Source organism: Balaenoptera acutorostrata, chromosome X (genome assembly GCF_949987535.1).
Source record: "Balaenoptera acutorostrata chromosome X, mBalAcu1.1, whole genome shotgun sequence".
NCBI lineage: Eukaryota > Metazoa > Chordata > Mammalia > Artiodactyla > Balaenopteridae > Balaenoptera > Balaenoptera acutorostrata.
Window position 1 is genome coordinate 66,672,702 of NC_080085.1, and position 25,534 is coordinate 66,698,235.

The 25,534-nt window shown below is 37.1% G+C and overlaps 1 protein-coding gene across 2 annotated transcripts in view; it reads left to right on the plus strand.

Moving 5' to 3' along the window:
* The window catches only part of ATP7A (ATPase copper transporting alpha), a 158,036-nt gene that overhangs the window by 51,373 nt on the left and 81,129 nt on the right, over positions 1-25,534 (plus strand). Inside the window, exon 2 of one of the 2 annotated variants that reach the window (XM_007184218.2) lies at positions 17,299-17,439. The exons of the other annotated variant lie outside the window; for it this stretch is intronic. Coding sequence (XP_007184280.2) covers positions 17,320-17,439 — 120 coding nt within the window. The 5' untranslated portion in view covers positions 17,299-17,319. The remainder of the gene's footprint in view (positions 1-17,298; positions 17,440-25,534) is intronic. 2 annotated transcript variants of the gene reach the window in all.

The window sequence follows — 25,534 nt, forward strand, 5'->3', positions numbered from 1 at the left end:
ATTTATATGTAGGGCCAAGGCGTTTTCCTTGTATATGGGTCCTTTGAAATTCCTCCTTTTCTTTCTTGTATAAACCACATCCATATTGTTTCATTCCAGGTTTCCAGATTTCCAATTTCTAGTTTGCTTTCATGAAAGTAGAGAATAGAATTTTTAGATCTTTATGATTTCTCTCCCCCCATTCTGTTAAAGTTGCTTATGTGCAGCTATTTCAGCAGTTTACTGCTCACCTTTATTGAATCTTTCTAAAGCATTCACCTTTGTTTTCACAGAAATAGTAACTCTCTTTTATACTCGTGTTTCATAAGTTTACATAATATTTAATTAAATCACACGATTAAAAGAAGTTCAGTGGGCATAAACAGGCTTGGGAGCAAACACAGATGAAACTAAGTATGTCAACACACTATTGGTGGGACAAAGAGTGCACTTAAGCATGCTGTGGGCATCTGAATATTTGGGTGATAGAATGGAGACCATTAGTTAACCCATTGGTGGTGGGTTTAGAGAACTTTTTGCAGAGTGAAAATTTGCTTTTTCTTACTTAATGTATCCTGAACATTTTCCCCATGAGTAAATGGAGATCTACATCATTGTTTTTAATGGCCACATGGTATTTATTATACATGTATTATGCTGAGTTTTTGCTTGCAAACAACATAAAGCAGTTCAACTCACTTAACCAGACAAGGAATTTATTGGTAGGCTATGAAGATTGTTTATAGTCAACAGGAAAGATGGTCAGCCAGGCTTGGAAAAATGGGCAGGAACCCAGGGAGGCTAAAACAGCCAAGGTCACACCCCCCACGTACAGTCTGGTGAGGACCTCTCCAGTGGCACCGGCTTTCTCAGGACTTTTGCCACCACCACTGCTGGCATCTTGACTCTGTTGCTGAAGCTGCTGCGAATTCTCTTGAACTCTCACTGTGTATTTGTGTCATTCTCAGAATTCAAAACCCTGGGCAGAGGTATCTGCCCAGCCAGATTTAGAATCACTTAGCAGCATCTCAGCTTGAAGGATGAAGGGAAAGGGAATACCTCCTCCTTCCACTTTGGCTTCAGTAGTGGGGGTGGGTCCTACTGCCTATTACCAAGACGTTTACTCACAGCAGGGGATTTCCTTAACCTAAGCTGTGTGTTTGGATGCTGGGTAGCCAAAAAATATGACAACTATCTGTAAAAGTGTGGATCTACTGGAGTTTATTTAACCAGTGCCCTACTGTAAAAAATGTAGGTTGTTTCCTGTTTTGTTGTTTTAAGCTATGTGGTAATAGACACATTTTACTAATCTAGTAGGTGGAAAACGTATTTTAGTCGTTTTAATTTATAACTTTAAATGTAAATTTTTATATGTTTATTGGAATTTTGGATTTCTTATTTTGTCAATTGTCTGACATATATATTACATATATGGACTTTTTTGAGATATAATTTACATGTCATAAAATTCAGTATAATTTTATGTCATTCAGGGTTTTTAGTGTATTCGCAGACTTGTGCAACCATTACTACTATCTAATTCCAGAACGTCTCATCACCCCAGAAGGAAACTCCATATGCGTATATATTTTTGCTTACATGGGTTTTTTATGGCACATGACATTTTAAAAATGCATAAAAATTAAATTTCAAGATCTTTTCCTTTACCGTTTCTGCTTTTGGCTTAGGCTTAGAAAGGCCTTCTCCACCCCAAGTTTTGTTGTTGCTGTTGTTGTTAATTATCCACTTTTATAGCATTAAACTTTTTTTTTACATTTCAGTCTTTAACTCATTTAGAATTAATTTTGGAGTAAGATGGGATTTAAACGTCTTTACCTCACATGGTTAGCACATTATGGCAACACCACTTATTTATTTCCCCACTGATTTGAAATACTTCCCTTATTATATGCTAAATTTTTTTAAACATCTTTATTGGAGTATAATTGCCTTACAATGGTGTGTTAGTTTCTGCTTTATAACAAAGTGAATCAGCTATATGTACACATATATCCCCATATCTCCTCCCTCTTGCGCCTCCCTCCCACCCTCCCTATCCCACCCCTCTAGGTGGTCACAAAGCACCGAGCTGATCTCCCTGTGCTATGCAACTAAATTCTTATATATACATATATGTCTGTTTCTGGGACTTTCTGTTCCATTACAAAGGATCTGTCTATTCTGACATCAGTAATATTGTACACATGAAACTTATATAATGTTATAAACAAATTTAAAAAAATAAAATAAAACTTTTAAAGACATTTTAATGTCTGGTAGGGTAATTAGCATCATTATCCTTTTTAGTGATGGTTTTTATAAAATTAGTGCCATACTTGAAAAGTTTAGTCAAACTGAATCGTCATTTTCAGCCTCATCAAACCTTTATCATTTATTTTATAGTTTATTTGTTCTTAATCAGTTATAGCGAATATAAAATAAGTGCTTTTTCAACTTAATCTATGTAGTGGTTCAGCACTGTCAGTTGTTTTTAGTTTTCATAGGATTTAATGTTTTTTCATCAGTGGTTTGGGGCTCTATTTTGTCTTAGAAATAAAATTGTAAGGTGGATTTTTCCTTATGAAGGAGCTATAGCATTACAAGTGGTCCATGATTTACCTACAGATTTTGTCAGACAAGCTTGAAACAGATGATTGTTTCAATGGGGAGAAAAATAGCATTCCAACTACCAAACAATCAGAATCTAAGATAGACTACTGCACCAAGACCATATTTAACCCATAATATGGTTGAAAAGTAGCTCACACGTTTTAATGTCAAATAGTTGAATCCTACTTCCCTCTACTTTCCAGGGATAAAAATGGCCTTGTCTGAGGCAAGAAAAGTTTCACCCATACTAAAAATAGGTTTTTTTCTCTAGTCTATTATTGACAAGGCAGCAAATGTTCAGTCCCTGGTGGAAAAGCAGCTAGTAACTTGAGGTTTATTTCTCAGTTTCTGAGTAACTTGTCCCCTCGCCTGTGTTCATTGCAGGGTAATGATAGTTTTCAAGCATTTTCCTCACCCTACCCCCACCTCTGGCTGGTTTTCTTTTATACGTTTTGCAAACATTGCCCTATTAAGTCAATCCCTTTGAGGCTATTGTTAGCTCTAGACTTCAGCTTGAATTGGCTGTATGAGCAGAGGTAAATCTGAGTGTTAGCTTCCTTAATTTTAAAAGGAGGCAACTACCTTATTTATATTGCAGGATTGTTGTGAAATTATGTATACGAAATGCTATAGGAATCTGAAATATCTGTAGTTATCGCAAGGACAGCTCTTTTGTAAGAGGCGGTGATTAGTCAAGGAGTCACAAAAATGGCCAGCAAAGCACATTGCCTTTTCCTAATTTGAGTGTTCTGGTCTTTTTTGACCTTACTAATATGTCTGAAGTACTGACTCCTAATCTTTTGGGAATGGTCAAATGAAAAGAACAATTATGTTTTGAAACATACACTAGTCTACTCCAGCTGTTTCATCTGGAATCTTAGTCTTCTGTTTGTATAGTGACAGTTGTGTGATGAAAGAGGTTAGACACTCAGTATTTTGAAAACAAGTTAAGGAATAAGATCAGTGTTCATTTTAAAGGTTCACACAATTTAAATGAGATGTTTTATATAAAATAATAAAGAAGCTAATGCTTTCCCCTTTTGTTTTCAATTCAGAGGTGGTAGATTTTAAATAAAAGCAAATGGGTAGGAAAAAAACTAAAAAATTTAAAACTTTTTAAAAATTAAATTGATTTGGAAACATATATACTCTGAAGGCAACTAGTTCAGTGTTTGCATAGCTAGAAATTATTAATTTGCTTAACAAAACAGGGGTGTTTTTATAGCCCTGGTGTAATAGACTGGGTGATTTTTGTCTGTTTATATGTTAGAGTTTATCATTGGTCTCACTTATTGAATTATTTCAATTTTGGTAACTTGTCTCTTAATTTCTGCACACTCTCTATATATTTTTCTTCTTTATTTCCCCCTAAACTGGACTGTGTTTCTTAAAAATCTTTTTTCCTCCATCTTTATCGAGGTATAATTGACAAACAGAAATTGTATATATTTAAATTGTAAAACGTGATATTTTGATATACATATACATTGTGATATGATTACTGCAATCAAACTCATGAACATATCCATCACCTTACATAGTTACCATTTTTTGTTGCTGTTGAGGACAATTAACATCTCTTTTAGCAAGTTTTAAGTAAACAATTATTAACTGTAGTCATCATGCGTACATTAGATTTCCAGAGTTTATTCATCCTGCATAATTGAAACTCTGTACCCTTTAACCAACATTTCCCCATTTCCCCCACTCCCCAGGCCCTGATAACCACCCTTCTAGTCTCTAAGAGTTCAACTTTAGATTCCACATATAAGTGAGATCATGCAGTTTTTGTCTTTCCATGTCTGGCTTATTTCACTTAGCATAATGTCCTCCAGGTTCATTCGTTTATTTTCCTTTTAAAAATTCTTACAGTGAAATAACTAAGGTCTACAAAGAGTATAGGGAACCCTATAACATATGTGTGCATCCACTACTCAGCCTAAGAAATTAAACATTACATATATAGTTGAAGTTTCCCTTTGTGTTCCAGTTGCATCCCTTCCTTCCTCCTCAAACTCCTGAATTTGGAGTTTATTATTCCCATGCATATTTTTATATTTTAATTAACACTACTACATATGTGTGCATACAAAAAAAACATATGGTATTGTTTTACATTTTTAGACTTTTGTATACTTCTGAAACTTTTTATGTCCTCAACTATGTTTGTGAGACTTATCCATGTTGCTACCTGTAGCCCTAGTTTGGAGTTTCTCAACCTCTGTTTTGTTGACATTTGGGGCCGTATATTCTTTGTTGCGAGGAACTTTCTTGTCCATTATAGGATGTTTAGTGATATCCCAGTAGCACTTTCCGCTCCACCCCCCACCCCAGTTGTGATAACCAAAAATGTCTCCAGACATTGCCCGATGTCCCTTTCATGGTGAAATCTCCCCTCCTCCCAGTAAGAACCACAATTTTATTTATTTTTTAAAATTTTTTAAAATTTTATTTTATTTTCTTATACAGCAGGTTCTTATTAGTTGTCTATTTTATACATATTAGTGTATATATGTCAACCCCAATCTCCCAATTCATCCCACCGCTATCACCCCCCCCCGCCACGTTCCCCCCATGGTGTCCGTACATTTGTTCTCTACATCTCTGTCTCTATTTCTGCCCTGCAAACTGGTTCATCTGTACCATTTTTCTAGATTCCACATATATGAGTTAATATACGATATTTGCTTTTCTCTTTCTGACTTACTTCACTCTGTATGACCGTCTCTAGATCCATCCACGTCTCTAAAAATGACCCAATTTTGTTCCTTTATATGGTTGAGTAATATTCCATTGTATATATGTACCACATCTTCTTTATCCATTCGTCTGTCGATGGGCATTTAGGTTGCTTCCATGACCTGGCTATTGTAAATAGTGCTGCAATGAACACTGGGGTGCTTGTGTCTTTTTGAATTATGGTTTTCTCTGGGTATATGCCCAGTAGTGGGATTGCTGGGTCATATGGTAATTCTATTTTTAGTTTTTTAAGGAACCTCCATACTGTTCTCCATAGTGGCTGTATCAATTTACATTCCCACCAACAGTGCAAGGGGGTTCCCTTTTCTCCACACCCTCTCCAGCATTTGTTGTTTGTAGATTTTCTGATGATGCCCATTCTAACTGGTGTGAGGTGATACCTCATTGTAGTTTTCATTTGCATTTCTCTAATAATTAGTGATGTTGAGCAGCTTTTCATGTGCTTCTTGGCCATCTGTATGTCTTCTTTGGAGAAATGTCTATTTAGGTCTTCTGCCCATGTTTTGATTGGGTTGTTTGTTTTTTTAATATTGAACTGCATGAGCTGTTTATATATTTTGGAGATTGATCCTTTGTCCGTTGATTCATTTGCAAATATTTTCTCCCATACTGAGGGTTGTCTTTTCGTCTTGTTTATGGTTTCCTTTGCTGTGCAAAAGCTTTTAAGGTTCATTAGGTCCCATTTCTTTATTTTTGTTGTTACTTCCATTACTCTAGGAGGTGGATCACAAAAGATCTTGCTGTGATTTATGTCAAAGAGTGTTCTTCCTATGTTTTCCTCTAAGAGTTTTATAGTGTCCGGTCTTACATTTAGGTCTCGAATCCATTTTGAGTTTATTTTTGTGTATGGTGTCAGGGAGTGTTCTAATTTCATTCTTTTACATGTAGCTGTCCAGTTTTCCCAGCACCACTTATTGAAAAGACTGTCTTTTCTCCATTGTATATCCTTGCCTCCTTTGTCATAGATTAGCTGAGCATAGGTGCGTAGGTTTATCTCTGGGCTTTCTATCCTGTTCCATTGATCCATATTTCTGTTTTTGTGCTAATACCATATTGTCTTGGTTACTGTAGCTTTTGTAGTATCGTCTGAAGTCAGGGAGTCTGATTCCTCCAGCTCCGTTTTTTTCCTCTCAAGACTGCTTTGGCTATTTGGGGTCCTTTGTGTATCGATACAAATTTTAAGATTTTTTGTTCTAGTTCTGTAAAAAATGCCATTGGTAATTTGATAGGGATTGCATTGAATCTGTAGATTGCTTTGGGTAGTGTAGTCATTTTCACAATATTGATTCTTCCAATCCAAGAACATGGTATATCTCTCCATCTGTTTGTGTCATCTTTGATTTCTTTCATCAGTTTCTTATAGTTTTCTGAGTACAGGTGTTTTACCTCCTTAGGTAGGTTTATTCCTAGGTATTTTATTCTTTTTGTTGCAGTGGTGGATGGGATTGTTTCCTTAATTTCTCTTTCTAATCTTTAGTTGTTAGTGTATAGGAATGCAAGAGATTTCTGTGCATTAATTTTGTATCCTGCAACTTTACCAAATTCATTGATTAGCTCTAATCATTTTCTTGTAGCATCTTTAGGATTCTCTATGTATACTATCATGTCATCTGCAAACAGTGACAGTTTTACTTCTTCTTTTCCAATTTATATTCCTTTTATTTCTTTTTCTTCTCTGATTGCCGTGGCTAGGACTTCCGAAACTATGTTGAATAATAGTGGCAAGAGTGGACACCCTTGTCTTGTTCCTGATCTTAGAGGAAATGGTTTCAGTTTTTTACCATTGAGAATGATGTTGGCTGTGGGTTTGTCATATATGGCCTTTATTATGTTGAGGTAGGTTCCCTCTATGGCCACTTTCTGGAGAGTTTTTATCCTAAATGGGTGTTGAATTTTGTCAAAAGCTTTTTCTGCATCTATTGAGATGATCATATGGTTTTTATTCTTCAATTTGTTAATATGGTGTATCACATTGGTCGATTTGCATATATTGAAGAATCCTAGCATCCTTGGGATAGATCCCACTTGGTCATGGTGTATGATCCTTTTAATGTGTTGTTGGATTCTGTTTGCTAGTATTTTGTTGAGGATTTTTGCATCTATATTCATCAGTGATATTGGTCTGTAATTTTCTTCTTTTGTAGTATCTTTGTCTGGGTTTGGTATCAGGGTGATGGTGGCCTCATAGAATGAGTTTGGGAGTGTTCCTTCCTCTGCAATTTTTTGGAAGAGTTTGAGAAGGATGGGTGTTAGCTCTTCTCTAAATGTTTGATAGCATTCACCTGTGTAGCTACCTGGTCCTGGACTTTTGTTTGTTGGAAGATTTTTCATCACAGTTTCAATTTCATTACTTGTGATGGGTCTGTTCATATTTTCTCTTTCTTCCTGGTTCAGTCTTGGAAGGTTATACCTTTCTAAGAATTTGTCCGTTTCTTCCAGGTTGTCCATATTTTTGGCATAGAGTTGCTTGTAGTAGTATCTTAGGATGCTTTGTATTTCTGCGGTGTTTGTTGTAACTTCTCCTGTTTCATTTCTAATTTTATTGATTTGAGTCCTCTCCCTCTATTTCTTGAAGAGTCTGGCTAAAGGTTTATCAGTTTTGTTTATCTTCTCAAAGAGCCATCTTTTAGTTTTATTGATCTTTGCTATTGTTTTGTTTCTATTTCATTTATTTCTGCTCTGATCTTTATGATTTCTTTCCTTCTACTAACTTTGGGTTTTGCTTGTTCTTCTTTCTCTAGTTCCTTTAGGTGTAAGGTTAGATTGTTTATTTGAAATTTTTCTTGTTTCTTGAGGTAGGCTTGTATTGCTATAAACTTCCCTCTTAGAACTGCTTTTGCTGCATCCCATAGGTTTTGGATCGTCGTGTGTTCATTGTCATTTGTCTCTGGGTATTTTTTGATTTCCTCTTTGATTTCTTCAGTGATCTCTTGGTTATTTAGTAACATATTGTTTAGCCTCCATGTGTTTGTGTTTTTTACATTTTTTCCCTGTAATGGATTTCTAATCTTATAGCATTGTGTTTGGAAAAGATGCTTGATATGATTTCAGTTTTCTTAAATTTACTGAGGCCTGATCTGTGACCCAAGATGTGATCAATCCTGGAGAATGTTCCGTGTGCACGTGAGAAGAAACTGTAATCTGTTGTTTTTGGATGAAATGCCCTATAAATATCAATTAAATCTATCTGGTCTATTGTGTCATTTAAATCTTGTGTTTCCTTATTAATTTTCTGTCTGGATGATCTGTCCATTGGTGTAAGTGAGGTGTTAAAGTTCCCCACTATTAGTGTGTTACTGTCAATTTCCTCTTTTTTGGCTGTTACCAGTTGCCTTATGTATTGAGGTGCTCCTATGTTGGATGCATATATATTTATAATTCTCATATCTTCTTGAATTGATCCCTTGATCATTATGTAGTGTCCTTAGTTGTCTCTTGTAACATTCTCTATTTTAAAGTCTATTTTATCTTATATGAGTATTGCTACTCCAGCTTTCTTTTGATTTCCATTTGCATGGAATATCTTTTTCCATCCCCTCACTTTCAGTCTGTATGTGTCCCTAGGTCTGAAGTGGGTCTCTTGTGGACAGCATATATATGGGTCTTGTTTTTGTATCCATTCAGCGAGCCTGTGTCTTTTGGCTGGAGCATTTATTCCATTCACATTTATGGTAATTATCGATATGTATGTTCCTATTACCGTTTTCTTAATTGTTATGGGTTTTGTTTTGTAGGTCCTTTTCTTCTCTTTTGTTTCCCACTTAGAGAAGTTCCCTTAGCATTGGTTGTAGGGCTGGTTTGGTGGTGCTGAATTCTCTTAGCTTTTGCTTGTCTGTAAAGCTTTTGATTTCTCCATCGAATCTGAATGAGATCCTTGCTGGGTAGAGTAATCTTGGTTGTAGATTCTCCCCTTTCATCACTTTAAATATATCATGCCACTCCCTTCTGGCTTGTAGAGTTTCTGCTGAGAAATCAGCTGTTAACCTTATGGGATTCCCTTTTATGTTATTTGTCGTTTTTCTCTTGTTGCTTTCAATAATTTTTCTTTGTCTTTAATTTTTGTCAGTTTGATTACTATGTGTCTCAGCGTGTTTCTCCTTGGGTTTATCCTGCCTGGTACTCTCTGTGCTTCCTGTACTTGGATGGCTATTTCCTTTCCCGTGTTAGGAAAGTTTCTGACTACAATCTCTTCAAATATTTTCTTGGGTCCTTTCTCTCTCTCTTCTTTTCTGTGACCCCTATAATGCGAATGTTGTTGCGTTTAATGTTGTCCCAGAGGTCTCTTAGGCTGTCTTCATTTCTTTTCATTCTTTTGTCTTTATTCTCTTCTGTGGCAGTGAATTCCACCATTCTGTCTTCCAGGTCACTTATCTGTTCTTCTGCCTCAGTTATTCTGCTATTGATTCCTTCTAGTGTAGTTTTCATTTCAGTTATTTTATTGTTCATCTCTGTTTGTTCTTTAATTCTTCTAGGTCTTTGTTAAACATGTCTTGCATCTTCTCGATCTTTGCCTCCATTCTTTTTCCGAGGTCCTGGATCATCTTCACTATCATTATCCTGAATTCTTTTTCTGGAAGGTTGCCTATCTCCACTTCATTTAGTTGTTTTTCTGGGGTTTTATCTTGTTCCTTCATCTGGTACATAGCCCTCTGCCTTTTCGTTTTGTCTATCTTTCTGTGAATGTGGTTCTTGTTCCACAGGCTGCAGGATTGTAGTTCTTCTTGCTTCTGCTGTCTGCCCTCTGGTGGATGAGTCTATCTGAGAGGCTTGTGCAAACTTCCTGATGGGAGAGACTGGTGATAGGTAGAGCTGGATGTTGCTCTGGTGGGCAGAGCTCGGTAAAACTTTAATCTGCTTGTCTGCTGATGAGTGGGGCTAGCTAGGTTCCCTCCCTATTGGTTGTTTGGCCTGAGGCGACCCAACACTGGAGCCTACCCAGCTCTTTGGTGGGACTAATGGCAGACTCTGGGAGGGCTCACGCCAAGGAGTACTTCCCAGAACTTCTGCTGCCAGTGTCCTTGTCCCCACGGTGAGCCACAGCCACCCCCTGCCTCTGCAGGAGACCCTCCAACACTAGCATGTAGGTCTGGTTCTGTCTCCTATAGGGTCATTGCTCCTTCCCCTGGGTCCCAATGTGCACACTACTTTGTGTGTGCCCTCCGAGAGTGGAGTCTCTGTTTCCCCCAGTCCTGTCAAAGTCCTGCAATCAAATCCTGCTAGCGTCCAAAGTCTGATTCTCTAGGAATTCCTCCTCCTGTAGCCCGACCCCCAGGTTAGGAAGCCTGATGTGGGGCTCAGAACCTTTACTCCAGTGGGCAGACTTCTGCAGTATGTGTTCTCCAGTTTGTGAGTCACCCACCCAGCAGTTATGGGATTTGATTTTATTGTGATTGTGCCCCTCCTACCATCTCATTGTGACTTCTCCTTTGTCTTTGGATGTGGGGTATCCTTTTTGGTGAGTTCCAATGTCTTCCTGTCGATGATTGTTCAGTTAGTTGTGATTCTGGTGCTCTCGCAAGAGGGAGTGAGTGCATGTCCTTCTACTCCACCATCTTGAGCCAGTCCTCCGAGAACCACTATTTTAGTTCATTCATTTTAACTACTGCATCATACTCCATGATGTATATATCACCACTTATTTTTTATTTTCCAGTTGATACACATTTAGATTATTTCCAAAGTGTTGGGTTTTTCTTGTTGTTGTTGTTTTGGTTTTTTTTGCAATGGGCATTTTTGTTCATGTGCCCTTGTACACATGTGAGATTTTCTCTAGGGTAATATGCCTAGGAGTGAAAATGTTGAGTTCTAATATATGCATATATTCAACTCTGCCAGATATTACCGAACGGGTTCCATAATGGTTGTACTAATTTATGTTCTCACCAGCTGAATACGGGAGATCCTGTTGCTCCACATTCTCATTAACACTTGGTATTGTCAGATTTTGAAATTTTTGTTTACCTGATGGGAGTAAATGATATTCATTGTGGTTTTAATTTGCATTTTCTTGATTACTGTAGTGATCAAAAATTATCCATGTAGAACTGTATCTAAAAAAAGAATTAAATTTTACCATATAATTTATTAAGAATCCAGAAACCTTTCTCAAATTATGAGGCCTCATTATTTTAGGGTGATTTAAAAATAATGTTTGAGGGCTTCCCTGTGGCACTGATTGAGAATCTGCCTGCCAATGCAGAGAACGTGGGTTCGATCCCTGCTCCGGGAAGATCCCACGTGCTATGGAGCAACTAAGCCCATGCGCCACAACTACTGAGCCTGCGCTCTAGAGCCTGTGAGCCACAACTGCTGAGCCTGCGTGCCGCAAATACTGAAGCCTGAGCACCTAGAGCCTGTGCTCTGCTACAACAGAAGCCACCGCAATGAGAAGCCTGCGCACCGCAACGAAGAGTAGCCTCCGCTCGCCACCACTAGAGAGAGCCTGCATGCAGCAACAAAGACCCAACACAGTCAAAAATCAATAAATAAAATAAATAAATTTAAAATGCTAATAAAAAATAAAAAATAAAAATGTTTGAGCTTCTTTGATCAGCTTTAAGAAGTGGTTTTGTGCAGTCAGACTTCATATGTGTCATGTTTGTTTGTACTCAACTTCTGCAGTTTCTGTTTCCAAATCAGAGATGATGATCTAGTCATAATACTGTTCTTCCTCTTAGAAAATGTTATTACTGATGGTGATTACCATCTGTGTTTAGGGAGTGGCTCAAAATACTTTAATAACTGGAAGTTATTTCCCTCAGTGTTGTTGGATGCTCTTTTTCTCAGAGTCACCTCATTGCTAATAGCTGCATGCCAGATTTGTTTCTTTGATATTGTCATCTCCCATAAAGATACATTTTTTCCCACACCGTATGAAATTATTTACACTCTTAGTCTGTTTTCTGAGTCATTTTGCTAAATGCAGTGGGAGGTTACAAAAACTGTTCTTGACTTTGTACCTATCTTTGAGACATTTAAAATTCAAAAGATGGTTATACATATATTATAAAATCAATTAGAGTTGTGTGTGTTATATTTTATCTATAAAATATATATATATAGTATATATAAAATAGAGTAGTATGAGGGGAATGGAATTTCTCTGAGGTTTTGAGTGTAAGGTCCAATTTAAGTATAGTTTTTTTTTTTTTTTATAGGGAAGGCGATTCTATTTATTTATATTTATTTTTGGCTGTGTTGGGTCTTCGGTTCGTGCAAGGGCTTTCTCCAGTTGCGGCAAGCGGGGGCCACTCTTCATCGCGGTGCGGGGACCGCTCTTCATCGCGGTGCGCGGGCCTTTCTCCATCGCGGCCCCTCCCGTTGCGGGGCACAGGCTCCAGACACGCAGGCTCAGCAATTGTGGCTCACGGGCCCAGCCGCTCCGCGGCATGTGGGATCTTCCCAGACCAGGGCTCGAACCCGTGTCCCCTGCATTAGCAGGCAGATTCTCAACCACTGCGCCACCAGGGAAGCCCTAAGTATAGTTTTGAAGAAAAAATGCAGGCGAATTATGAGGGCAGAAGAAATACATATTATTCATAGTTGATTTGACATGCTTAAATTAGGATGTAGTGGGAAAAGTGGCTGTATCGATGTAATTTTCATTCATGCTCAGAATTTCTTTCCTCCCTAATACATATTTCCAGGGTGAATTATCCACTCACTTTAAAAGTGCCTTTCTGCTTAACTAGTCTCTTTCAGTTCCTCAGTAAGCCTGAGAGATGCTCCAATACTTTGGTCTGGAGCATACCCCATAATAAAATTGTATTTCAATTTTACATTCCTAACTAACCAGGTAAACTAGCCTTCATCTGTTGAGTGTATTGTATTCCAAAAGTTTGTTACCAATTCTGTTTTTTGAACTTGACAGTTTCTTATAAAACAATTTAGTCAGTTTTGGTAATGTACCTGAGTCAACCCTCAAAAGCCCCATTTTGACCCATAACATATTTGAGCCATATAGGTACTAAGTCTGAATGTTCTGACCTTGAGGCAGGCAGCCATGTGCTACAAGAGGAAAGAGGAAGCAACTCCTTTTTTAGGCACAGGGCTAACAGTAGACAAAATATTGATAGGATCTGTTTGTTTTAGACATTATCGACTTCCCTTTTCATACTCATTACTGCTTCCCAGTGACCCTCTCCCTAGTTGGAGTCCCTAATGCCTTCATGCTTGCCTTAAGTACCCTGCCTTGGACTTTTCACCTGGGCCCCTGAGTTCTTTACATCCCAAGGATCCTTTGCTCACAATTACCTGCCTTTTCTGTCCCATTTGGGCTCTGTTCTATTGTAGTAACTGATCATACCTAGATATTAGGAGGTGTAATGCCAGCTATCAGCCCCTTAACTTATCAAAGAGGAGTTTGTATTTTAAAAAGAGGATACAATGTCTATTAAGACAACTGACCTAGATTCTTCAAAAAGTTACTTGGGGGAAAAGAGATAAAAGAGAGAGGCTGTTCTAGATTAAATGAGACAAAAGAGACACAACCAAATGCAGAGTGTGAACCTTGTCTGGATCCTGATTTGGAAAAAAATAAAAGCTGTAAGGGATATTCTTGGGACATTTAGGACAATTTAAATAGAGAATTTGTATTAAAGGATGTACAATGATTAATTTTCTTAGCTGTGATCATAGTATTGTGGTTTTACAGGAGTCCTTATTGTTTGGATATGCATGCTGAAGTATTATGATCTCTAAAACTTAAAAATAGTTTAGGAAAAATAGAGCAAATATAGCAAAATGTTAACAATTGTTGAATTCATGCAGAGGGTATACAGATAGATGTTCATTGTATTATTTAACCTTTTATGTGTGGTTGAAAATTTTCATAGTAAAGATTTGGAAAACAGGGAAGCTGTTCATTAGTATAATATTCTTTAGATTGTAAAATTTCATGCAATGGAGAATTCAGGCAATAGGGAGAACTTCATTTTTACTACCTCTTCCCTATTCCACTTATCATTCATTCAAAGATTCAGATATTGTCCTATTGACAGCAGCTGCTCTGGCTAGAGGAAGGAAGAGTGTCTCAGGGCAACAACAGCTTATTTTTACATATAGATTGTAAGTCATAGATTACCAGAATGTGAAAATCTTTGGCAGTGTGGTTCATTAGAGATCATTATTTTTTTTGACTTTGAATAAAGGCTGTTTCAAGTCATTAAAAACAAAAGTTCGACAAAATGTATTCTTTTATATTGAATATATATTGTAAGTCTCTCTATGTAAAAATAGACAGTAATTTAATACTGATTTCATAAGAATAATCAGTGGACATAACTGAATTGTTAAGTGTTGCATTTGGAATAACTTTATCTCTAACTTTAAAAGTAAATAACAAAAATAAACTAATAATTATGAGTCTATTTCAGATCAAATCACACTATAAGTTACAGTTGTTCCATAATTAATGCCAGTTGAAGTTAAGACTGAGACTGATGCACCTAGGGATGAATTTTTCTTTCAACTTTTCTAAGATTTTTACATTTTAAAAATGGATATGGAAAACAGTATGGAGGTTCTTGAAAGAAATTAAAAAACAGAACTATCATGTGATCCAGCAATTCCACTTCTGGGTATTTGTCCAAGGGAAATGAAATCACTATCTCAAAGATATTTGCACCCCTGTATTCATTGCAGCATTATTTACAATAGCCAAGACATGGAAATAACCAATGTCCATCGATGGATGAATAGATAAAGAAAGTGTGATATACATATACACATTCTTCAGCCATAAAAATGAAGGAAATCCTGCCACTTATGACAACATGGATGGACCTTGCGGGCATTATGCTAAGTGAAATAAGTCAGACAGAGACAGACAAATACTGTATGAGCTCACTTATACGTGGAATCTGAAAAAACCTGAACTCATAGACACAGAGAACAGATTGATGGGTTGGTTACCAGAGGTGGGGGGTAGGGAGTGGGCAAAATGGATGAAGGTCGTTAAAAACTATAAACTTCCAGTTATAAGGTAAATAATTCCTGAGGATATAATGTACAGCATGGTGACTATAATTAACAATATTGTATATTTGAAGGCTGCTAAGAGAGTAGATCTTAAAAGTTCTCATCACAGGAAAAAAAATGTAACTATGCATAGTGATGGATGTTAACTAAACTTATGGTGGTAATTTTGCAATATATACATATATCAAATCATTATATTGTACACCTAAAACTAATACAATATTATATGTCAATTATATCTCAATAAAATGGCAGTTTCATGTGATTCAAACTAATTATCAATGAAAAAAACAAAGATTCCTGCCTTCATGGAATTTTCATTTTAGTGGGAAGTGTATTGCAGTGTAACAAATTATTCCAAAATTTAGTGGCTTAAAACAACCGACAATTATTATCTCACAGTTTCTGTGGGTCATGAATTTGGGAGTGGTTTAGCTGGGTGGTTCTGGCTCAAGGTCTGTCGTGAGGTTGTAAGTCTATATGTCAGCTGAGGCTGCAGGCATCTAAAGACAACTGAGTCTGAAGGATCAGCTTTCAAGGCAGTTAACTCACCTGGTTATTGGTAAGAGGCCTTATGTCTTTGCTGGTTATTGACAGGAGGCCTCAATTTCTCACCATGTGAACCTCTCCAAGAGGCTGCTTGAGTATCCTCATGCCATGGCGGGTAGCTTCCCCTAGATGGGGTGATTCAAGAGAGAGGATAAGGAGGAAGCCACAGTGACATTTTTCCCCTCCTGCAGTGCCTTTTATGGCCAATCTTGGAAGTCACACTTTGTCACTTCCACTGTTGACTTGGAAGCAAGTCACTGAGTCCAGGCCACACTCAAAGAAAAAGGAGTTAAATTCCACCTCTTGAAGGAAGGAATAGCAAAGAATTTGTGAACATATTTTAAAACCACCACAGGAAGACAGGTAATATGCAATAAACATAGTAAGTAAATTATGGAGTTTATTAGAAGGTTATAAGTTCTATGAAAATAAGAAAAAAAATAGAGCAAAGGTAAGGGGAATCAGAGTATGTGTGTGTGGAAGGGGTGTGTGATGCAATTTTCAACAGGGTGGTCATTGTAAGCCTCATTAGGAAGGTTAGATTTGAGTAGACTTGAAAGAGATGAGGAAGTTAGCTAAGCAGATATCTAAGAGAAGAAAGTCCTAAATCAAGGGAATAGCTAACCCAAAGGCCCTGGGGTGGGGGTAAAATGAGGTGAGAGAAAAGAATGTTAGCCATATTTTATTAGTAGGGTATTTTCAGTTGGGGAGGTGGGAAAGTTGAGGAAGGATAATTTCTTTTTTTTTAACTTAAAGTTTTTTGTTGTTTTTTGGTTTTTAAGTTTTTATTTTATATTGGAGCATAGTTGATTAACAATTTTGTATTAGTTTCAGGTGTACAGCTAAGTGATTGAGTTATACATATACATGTATCTATTCTTTTTCAAACTCTTTTCCCATTTAGGTTATTACAGTGTTTTGAGCAGAGTTCCCTGTGCTATACAGTAGGTACTTCTTGGTTATCTATTTTAAATATAGCATTGTGTACATGTCAGTCCCAAACTTCCAATCTATCCCTCCCCCCCACCCTTCCCTCCTGGTAACCATAAGTTCGTTCTCTAAGTCTGTGAGTCTATTTCTGTTTTGTAAATAAGTTCATTTGTATCATTTTTTTTAGATTCCGCATATAAGCGATATCATGCGATATTTATCTTTCTCTGTTTGACTTACTTCACTTAGTATGATAATCTCTAGGTCTATCCATGTTGCTGCAAATGACATTATTTCATTCTTTTTTATGGCTGAGTAGTATTCCATTGTATATATGTACTACATCTTCTTTATCCATTCCTCTGTTGATGGACATTTAAGTTGTTTCCATGCCTTGGCTATTGTAAACAGCGCTGCAGTGAACATTGGAGTGCATGTCAGAGGAAGGATTATTTCCATGGCTGAAATTAACAAGTTCATTGTTTCTAATAGGAATATAAAGAAGAAATCAAAATGGATCCAAGTATGAGTGTGAATTCTGTCACCATCTCTGTTGAGGGGATGACATGTAGTTCCTGTGTTTGGACCATTGAACAGCACATTGGAAAACTGAACGGTGTACATCACATTAAAGTAAGTTACTCCTTGGAAATCAGTGAAGTCAAATGCTGTTGACTGGAATTCTTCTGGGAAATTACTTCTAACACTGAGACAGATGCAGACACACTGACACGTATGACATAAAGACTATCACACTTCTAAACTTGAAGCTGAATAAGTTTTCTTCAGCCCATTAACTTATTTTTTTGTTAAAAAAATAAGAAATAATACATTTTTAAAATTTAAAAACATCTGAAGATGGAATCTGGACGTTATGTTTGTATATTTATCAATATATATTTTATAAGTGTATAGATGCTGATATACTTTTTATTACTCTTAATCTCATGTTGATCTAAAATATATGTTCTCAGAGAAAGGATTGTGAGGTTTCTTTCTCTTTTATAGCATGACAGTTACTATGTTTAGTAATAATGTAGTCTTCTCTAAGAGCATGCATACAAAGTGTAACTAATTTTCTAAACATTTTCACTTCAATGTTATTTAATCAATAAATCATTTTATTTAAAAGAATACATTACAATTAATTACATTAAGTGACATTACCAAACAGTTTTAGACTGGTTAGCTCTAGAACAAGGAATGAAAGAAACACTGTTAGCCATTATGTGTCTGTGTATTTTCTCTTCACATTTCTTAAATCACAAATAAAAAATAACAAGATACTGCAGTGAAAATACAATTAGTTTCTCTCAAATAAATTAAAAGTGTGCATGGTCTGGGGAAAACTGAAGCCCTGCTCACCGGCTTACAAAGGGGGTGTGATGTAAAACTGGTGCCTCCACCCACATCACTCCCCTCTTCGATTCTGTTCTTCCCCAGAGCCCTAAGCTTCCCATACACCCTAGGTTACTGCTGAGGAGTGAGCTGACACCATCCTGTATGAGTGAGGCCTGGCATGATGCGCTCAGGTTTAGGGCAAGAGGAAGGCCGGAGGTGAAACCGGAAGATGGGGAACTAAAGATGCGCACCCACTGCCTCTGCTCTCTGAGTATTCAACCACATCACCCTCCCTCCAAAAGGAAGCTAATGTGACACAGTGACTCTGGAAGGAACCTAGCGGTATGTTGGAGTGCAACAGACCAAATGGTTTCTACAGCTGAATCAATCCAGCCAGAGAACATGAAGCAGAGAAGGGAGGGCACAGTTGTCCCTCTAGGTCTGGAGACTTCGGGTCACCCAGGATGCAGTCCCCTTTAAGAAAACTGCCTTCCAGAGCCAGGCCCCTAAGTTGGCAAATCCTGAAATGAAAGAGCGAGGTATCACCTCCTGTTAGAGCCCTATGCTGCTGCTCCAAGCACTGGGTTTGCAGATATAAGAGGGGATAACCCGAAGCTAATGGCCTGCGTAACTAAAGGATGAAACTAGATGGGCTAGGCACGGGCATGCTGAACATTTATCTAATTCCTCCCTGAGAGCTGTCCAGGCCTAGGAGCTGCCCTGAGCACTTGCCTTTGCTGAGCTCAGACCTAGGGCAAGGGGAGGGCAGAAAAATGGAGAGTAAAATAAAAATATAAAGAGCAGAAAACCCAAAGCATGGCCCAAGGGAACCTTTCTGCAGGGATAGGTTTCTCAGGGCCTGCATTTTCTCCTGATTCATAAAAACTCTGAGCTTTTATCAAAGAGGATAGAAACTCTCTGTTGGGGAGGGAGGACAACAGGAGATCAGGGAGATCCTGCTGGCTATCCTGGGGCAAAGCAGGGGGAAAGGGAGCCTCTCCATTTCCCGGAGACAAACTGCCAGAAAAGACTGTGTAGAAGCCTCCCTGGGCAGAGCCCAGGACTGAGAAAGGTGGTAGGGATTTGAGTTCACTTCAATTTTTTTTTTTTAATAGCTACTTTATTTATTTATTTATTTATTTTTGGCTGTGTTGGGTCTTCGGTTCGTGCGAGGGCTTTCTCTAGTTGCGGCAAGTGGGGGCCACTCTTCATCGCGGTGCGGGGACCGCTCTTCATCGCGGTGCGCGGGCCTTTCACTATCGCGGCCCCTCCCGTTGCGGGGCACAGGCTCCAGACGCGCAGGCTCAGTAGTTGTGGCTCACGGGCCGAGGTGCTCCGTGGCATGTGGGATCTTCCCAGACCAGGGCTCGAACCCGTGTCCCCTGCATTAGCAGGCAGATTCTCAACCACTGCGCCACCAGGGAAGCCCTCACTTCAATTTTTAATTGCCAAAATAAAATTGACTTTTGCTAGACTACCTTAACACATTCCTGCTATAATTCGTCTCAGAATCCTACTTAGTGGAAAAGAGTGGTTTATTTTTATATTCTAATTTTTCTGCAATGAACATGAATTGTTAATATCATTGTTATAAATAAATAAGAAAACCTAAACTTTGTTTAGCGCCTTCTAAACACAAAAGCCAAAAGTACCAAAGTCAACACAAGACTACCCCAAAGGGAACAAAATGATACTGTGCCCCCTCATATCCTGTAAAAAATGTATTTGAATGTTTCCTGTGCTCATTTTTTTGACATAGACATAGTATGTTAAAGCTGCAAGGGGTCTTAGATATGACTTAAGTCGTCTAACCCCCTCATTATACAGATCAATAGGTTGAAGCCCAGATAAGGAAGTGACCTGTGCTAAGTTACACAGCTACCTAATACCAAACAAAACTAGAACTCAAGTTCCATGATTCCTGGGCCAGTATGTTTTGTGGTCATACAATGTCTACAGATGCAGTTTAATTTGTATATGGTTCTCAAACTTGTGATCTCCAATTTGTTCTCTCACATGACTTCTAAAAATAAAGGAACCTGGTATTTTCATCATAAAGGTGCCTCCTACCACCAAATTGCTGTTTTAGCTCTGTATCACTAGTCTCTATAAATTCTCCTCAGAATAGTTCTAGTATTTTTAGTATGAGACACCTTGAATTATATTTTGTCACTACCTTTTTAATCTTTTTATTTCCGTGTTCGTAAAAATGTCTTTGATTTTAAAGCCTTTGGGGTTAAAAATATATGTTTTGATTAAGTCCAGCTTTCTCAGCCTCAGCACTATTGACATTTTGGGCTGGATAATTCTTCGTTTTGGGGGGCTGTTCTGTGCTTTGTAGGATGTTTAGCAGCATCCCTGGCCTCTACCCACCTGGCCTCTACCCACCAGATGCCAGTAGCCTCTCCTCCCACTTGTGACAACCAAAAATGTCTCCAGACGTTGCCAGTGTCCCCTAGGGGCGAAATTGCCCTCAGTTGAGGATCACTTCTGTAGTCCCTTTTCAGAGAACCTACTGTACACCCTTTGTCTGTTCAGTTAATATTTGATGACGGTAAATTGATTTATCAAACAGGCTCATGTGCCCCTTTCTCTTCATATTAGCCTCTTATAGTTCTTTTTTTGCCAGTTACAGGTATAGTGAACAGTGGTTCTCAAACCATACCATGAGAATCACCTGGAGGGCTTGTAAAACATAAATTGCTGGTTCCATGCCCAGAGTTTCTGCTTTAGTAGATCTGAATGGGGCCTGAGAATTTGCATGCCTAATAAGTACTCAGGTAACTCTAAAGGTGCTGGTCCTGGGACCACAGTTTAAGAACCATTATATTGCATGAGCTATACTTACACTGAAGATTATTTGTCATTTATCTGAAATTTAAATTTAACTGGGTCTGTCCTGTATTTTTATTTGCTAAATCTGGTAACCCTTCTTTGAAATCATCCTTCCCCTTTACTTTTACTTTTTGTTCCTGTAAGTTTTCCTTTTTAAAAACTGCCATGTAAATGGAATCATATGTTATATAGCCTTTTGAGTTTGGCTTCTTTCACTTAGCATTATGCATTTGAGATTTGTCCATGTTCTTGCATGTATCACTGGTTCTTTCCTTTTTATTGCTGAGGAGTATTCCATTGTGTGGATGTACCAAAGTTTGTTTACCCATTAACCTGTTGAGAGACATTGGATTGTTTGTACTTTCTTTTGTGATTATGAAAAGCAGTGCTCTGAATGTTCACATCCAAGTCTTTGTGTGGACATAAGTTTTAATTTCTCTTGGGCAAATTCCTAGGATTGGATTTGTTCCATCATATGGTAAGTGTATGTTTAACTTTTTGAGACACTGACAATTGATTTACCACAGTGGCTATACTATTCTATCTTCCCATCAGCAATGTTTGAGGATTCCACTTTTCTCACATTCTCTCCAACACTTTGTATTAACAGTCTTTTTAGTTATAGACATTCTAAGTCTTTTTAGTTATAGACCTTCTAGTGGGTATGTAGTGGTATCTCACTAATTCTCATTCCCTTAATAACTAATGATATTGAGCATCTTTTCATGTGTTTGTTAGGCATTTGTATACCTTCTTTGGTAAAGTGTCTGTCAAACCTTTTGTGAAATTTTTAGCTGGCTGTTTTGTTTTCTTATTATTCAATTTTGATTGTTTTCTATGTATTCTGAATTGTCTTCTCTTAGGTATGTGTTTTGCAAATAATTTTTCCAGTCTGTGGCTTGTCTTTTTAATCTCTTCAAAGTATCTTTCCCAGAGCAGCAGTTTTTACTTTTGATGAATTCCACTTTACCTACTTTTTTCCTTTATGGAGCATGCTTTTGGTGTCATATCTAAGAAATCTTGGCCTCACCCAGGATCACAAAGATTTTTCTCCTATGTCTTCTAAAAGTTTTTTCATTTTAGGTTTTGCATTTAGATCTATTATCCATTTTGAATTAATGTGAATACATTATGAGGTATGGGTTGAGGTTAATTTTTTTTTAATATGGATGTCCAGTTTTCCAGGCAGCTCTATTTGTTGAAAAGGTTATTCTTTCTCCATTGAATTGCCTTTACACCTTTGTTGAAAATCAATTTACCATATATTTATGGGTATATTTCTGTATGCTCTGTTCTATTCCATTGATCTGTGTGTCTGTCCTTTGGCCAATAAATACCACAGAGTCTTGATTATTGTAGCTTTATAATAAATCTTTTTTTTTTTTGGCACAGAGAAAGATTTATTGCAGTGCCAAGCAAGGAGAATGGGTGGCTCATGACTGAAAAACCTCCTTAAGTCCCCAATGGTTTTCAGGGAGAAGTTTTTAATAGGCAAAATTTGGGGTGAGGGCTGCAGGGTGTGTGACTTTCTCCTGATTGGTGGGTGGTGAGGTAACAGGGTGGTGCTCCAGGAATCTCGTGTTCAGCCTGAAGTTACCATCCTCCACCTGGGTGGAGGCCTTAGTTCCTGGTCTCAGGACTTAATGAAGCTCAGGTTCTTTACGTCTTGTCACAGAAAGATTTCAGTGAGAGATAAAGTGATAGGTAAGAAGTGGATTTACTTAGAGAGATACACATTCCATAGACAGAATGTGGTCTGTCTCAAAAGGTGAGAGCAGCCTATAATAAATCTTAAAATCAGGTAGTGTAATTTCTCAACTTTGTTCTTTTTCAAAATTGTTTTGGCTGTTCTATTTTCTTTCCGTTTACATATGAATTTTAGAATCAGTATATAGGTTTCTACAAAAATATCTGCTTGGATTTTGATTGCGATTGTGTTGATTCTGTAGATCCATTTGGATAGAATTAACATCTTAATATTGCGTATTCAAACCTGTGCACATGCTATATCTCTCTATTTAGGTATTCCTTGATTTCTTTTATCAGGGATCTATAATTTTCAGTCTGCAGATCCTGCATATATTTTCTTAGACTTATATTCACGTATTTTCTGTTTTTAGATGATGTTTAAATGGTACTATATTTTAAAATTTCAATTTCAGTTGTTCATTACAAACATATAGAAATGCAGTTGGTTTTTGTATGTTGATTTTGTATCCTGAACTTTGCTAAACTGACATTAAATCTATTAGCTTTTTTGGTAGATTCTTTGGGATTTTCTACATAAGCAGTTATGTCATCAGGGCATAAAAATAGTTTTATTTCTTCCTTTCTAGTCTGTATGTTTTTTATTTCTTTTCTGTCTAGAACCTCCATTACAATTTGGAATAGGAGTGGGAACAGTGAACATCTATGTCTTGTTCCTGATCGTAGGGGGAAAACATTCAGTCCTTCACCATTAAGTATTGTGTTAGTATAGGGTTTTTGTAGATGCCCTGTATCAGGTTAAGGAAATTCCTTTATCTTCCTGGTTTTCTGAGAGCTTTTATTTGTAATCATGAATAGATGTTGCATTTTTTCAAGTGCTTTTTCTGCATCTAGATATGATCATATTATTTTTCTTCTTTAAGGCTGTTAATATGGTGAATTACATTGATTGATTTTCAAATGTTATACTAGCCACTCATTCTCAGGATAAGCCCCACTTGGTCAAAGAATACTTTTAATGAAAACTTTCAAACATACACAAAAGTGAAGACCTAGTACAAGGAACCTCCCTGTACCTGTCACCCTTGCTACTTATTTTCATGACATTCTCATCATTTGAATTTGATAATGTATTTTGATGATGCTTTCAAGAGTTGATCTGGACCTTCCTGCCTGTTGTACTTTGTTAAGGTAGAGGTCCCTGACTAGTGGATTGGAATTTCCTAGTATATCTCCATGCCATTTCCAAGCCTTTTTGCTGCCCCCTGCCCACCGTTTTCCTTGTCACTGTTCAGGATTCTCAGCACTGTTTGGAGCACAGTTAATTTCAGCACTCTTTCCCACGCTTCATTAAGTTTGGTTCCCCACCTGTTCTCTCCTATTTCTCTGCAACTTGTATCTAAGGGCCCAAAGAAATTAACAATATCATCTCCTTGCCGAAAGTTTGGGGATTTCTACTATAATGATGGTAATATATGGATGCTTTTTCTTAAGTATTTTACTGTGAATTGCTGACTCTTCAGCATGTTTATTTTCACTGCCAGGGCTTAATGAGTTAATGTGTAATTTTAACTGGCTTGTGTCTTCATTTGTATAATGTACTTATTATTTTAATATATTTAAGTTTTCAGCATCATTAAAACAACTTTATATTGGCAGTGGCTCTATAATATTTACCATAAGTTTTCTGTAATTTTGCTTTTATACAATATTCATTATAGTGATGATGGAAAGTTAATGCAACTTTGGAATTTGATCAGCTTGCATCAGTCCTAAAATGCTTTTCTTTTGACTAGTTCATATCCACATGCAAAAGATAAATTTTAGACACACTGCCCAGAGTAGATGTTAATATTCTAAAGGGAGCTTTGTCTAACTGGACATCAGATTTAGTACAGGATTTAAGATTAGGAATCTGATGGATTCTTTCTAATAATCAGAAGCTCATTATATATTTTAAGTGCATGAATCATTAAATTTGAACCAGAATATTTTTTTAACTTTTTATTTTATATTGGAGTATAGTTGGTTAACAACGTTATGTTAGTTTCAGGTGTGTAGCAAAGTGATTCAGTTATACATATACATGTATCTATTCTTTTTCAAATTCTTTAGGTTGTTTCATAATATTAAGCAGAGTTCCCTGGGCTATACAGTAGGTCCTTGTGGGTTATCCATTTAAAATATAGCAGTGTGTACATGTCAATCCCAAACTCCCTAACTATGCATCCCCCCCACCCTTACCCACTGGTAATCATAAGTTCCATTCTCTCAGTCTGTAAGTCTGTTTCTGTTTTAAGGAAAAAAAATTTTAATTTTTTAAAATAAAAAATAAAAAATAATTATTAAGAAAACATTTTTTTAATTTTTTAGAATAACAAATAAGGAAAAAATTATTAAGAAACAATTTATTAAGAAAAAAAATTTTTTTTAATGTCTGAAACATTTATATTAACATATTTCCATACATATTTCCATACACATACAAATTTAAGATTTTTAGAAATTTCATGTAATGTCTGAAACATTTATATTAACATATTTCCATACAAATAACCCAACAAAAGTTTAGTATTAGTTGTTTTGTTTGTTTTTTTATACTGCAGGTTCTTATTAGGCATCAGTTTTATACACATCAGTGTATACATGTCAATCCCAATCGCCCAATTCAGCACACCACCATCCCCACTCCACCTCAGTTTTCCCCCCTTGGTGTCCATATGTCCATTCTCTACATCTGTGTCTCAACTTCTGCCCTGCAAACTGGCTCATCTGTACCATTTTTCTAGGTTCCACATACATGCATTAATATACGATATTTGTTTTTCTCTTTCTGACTTACTTC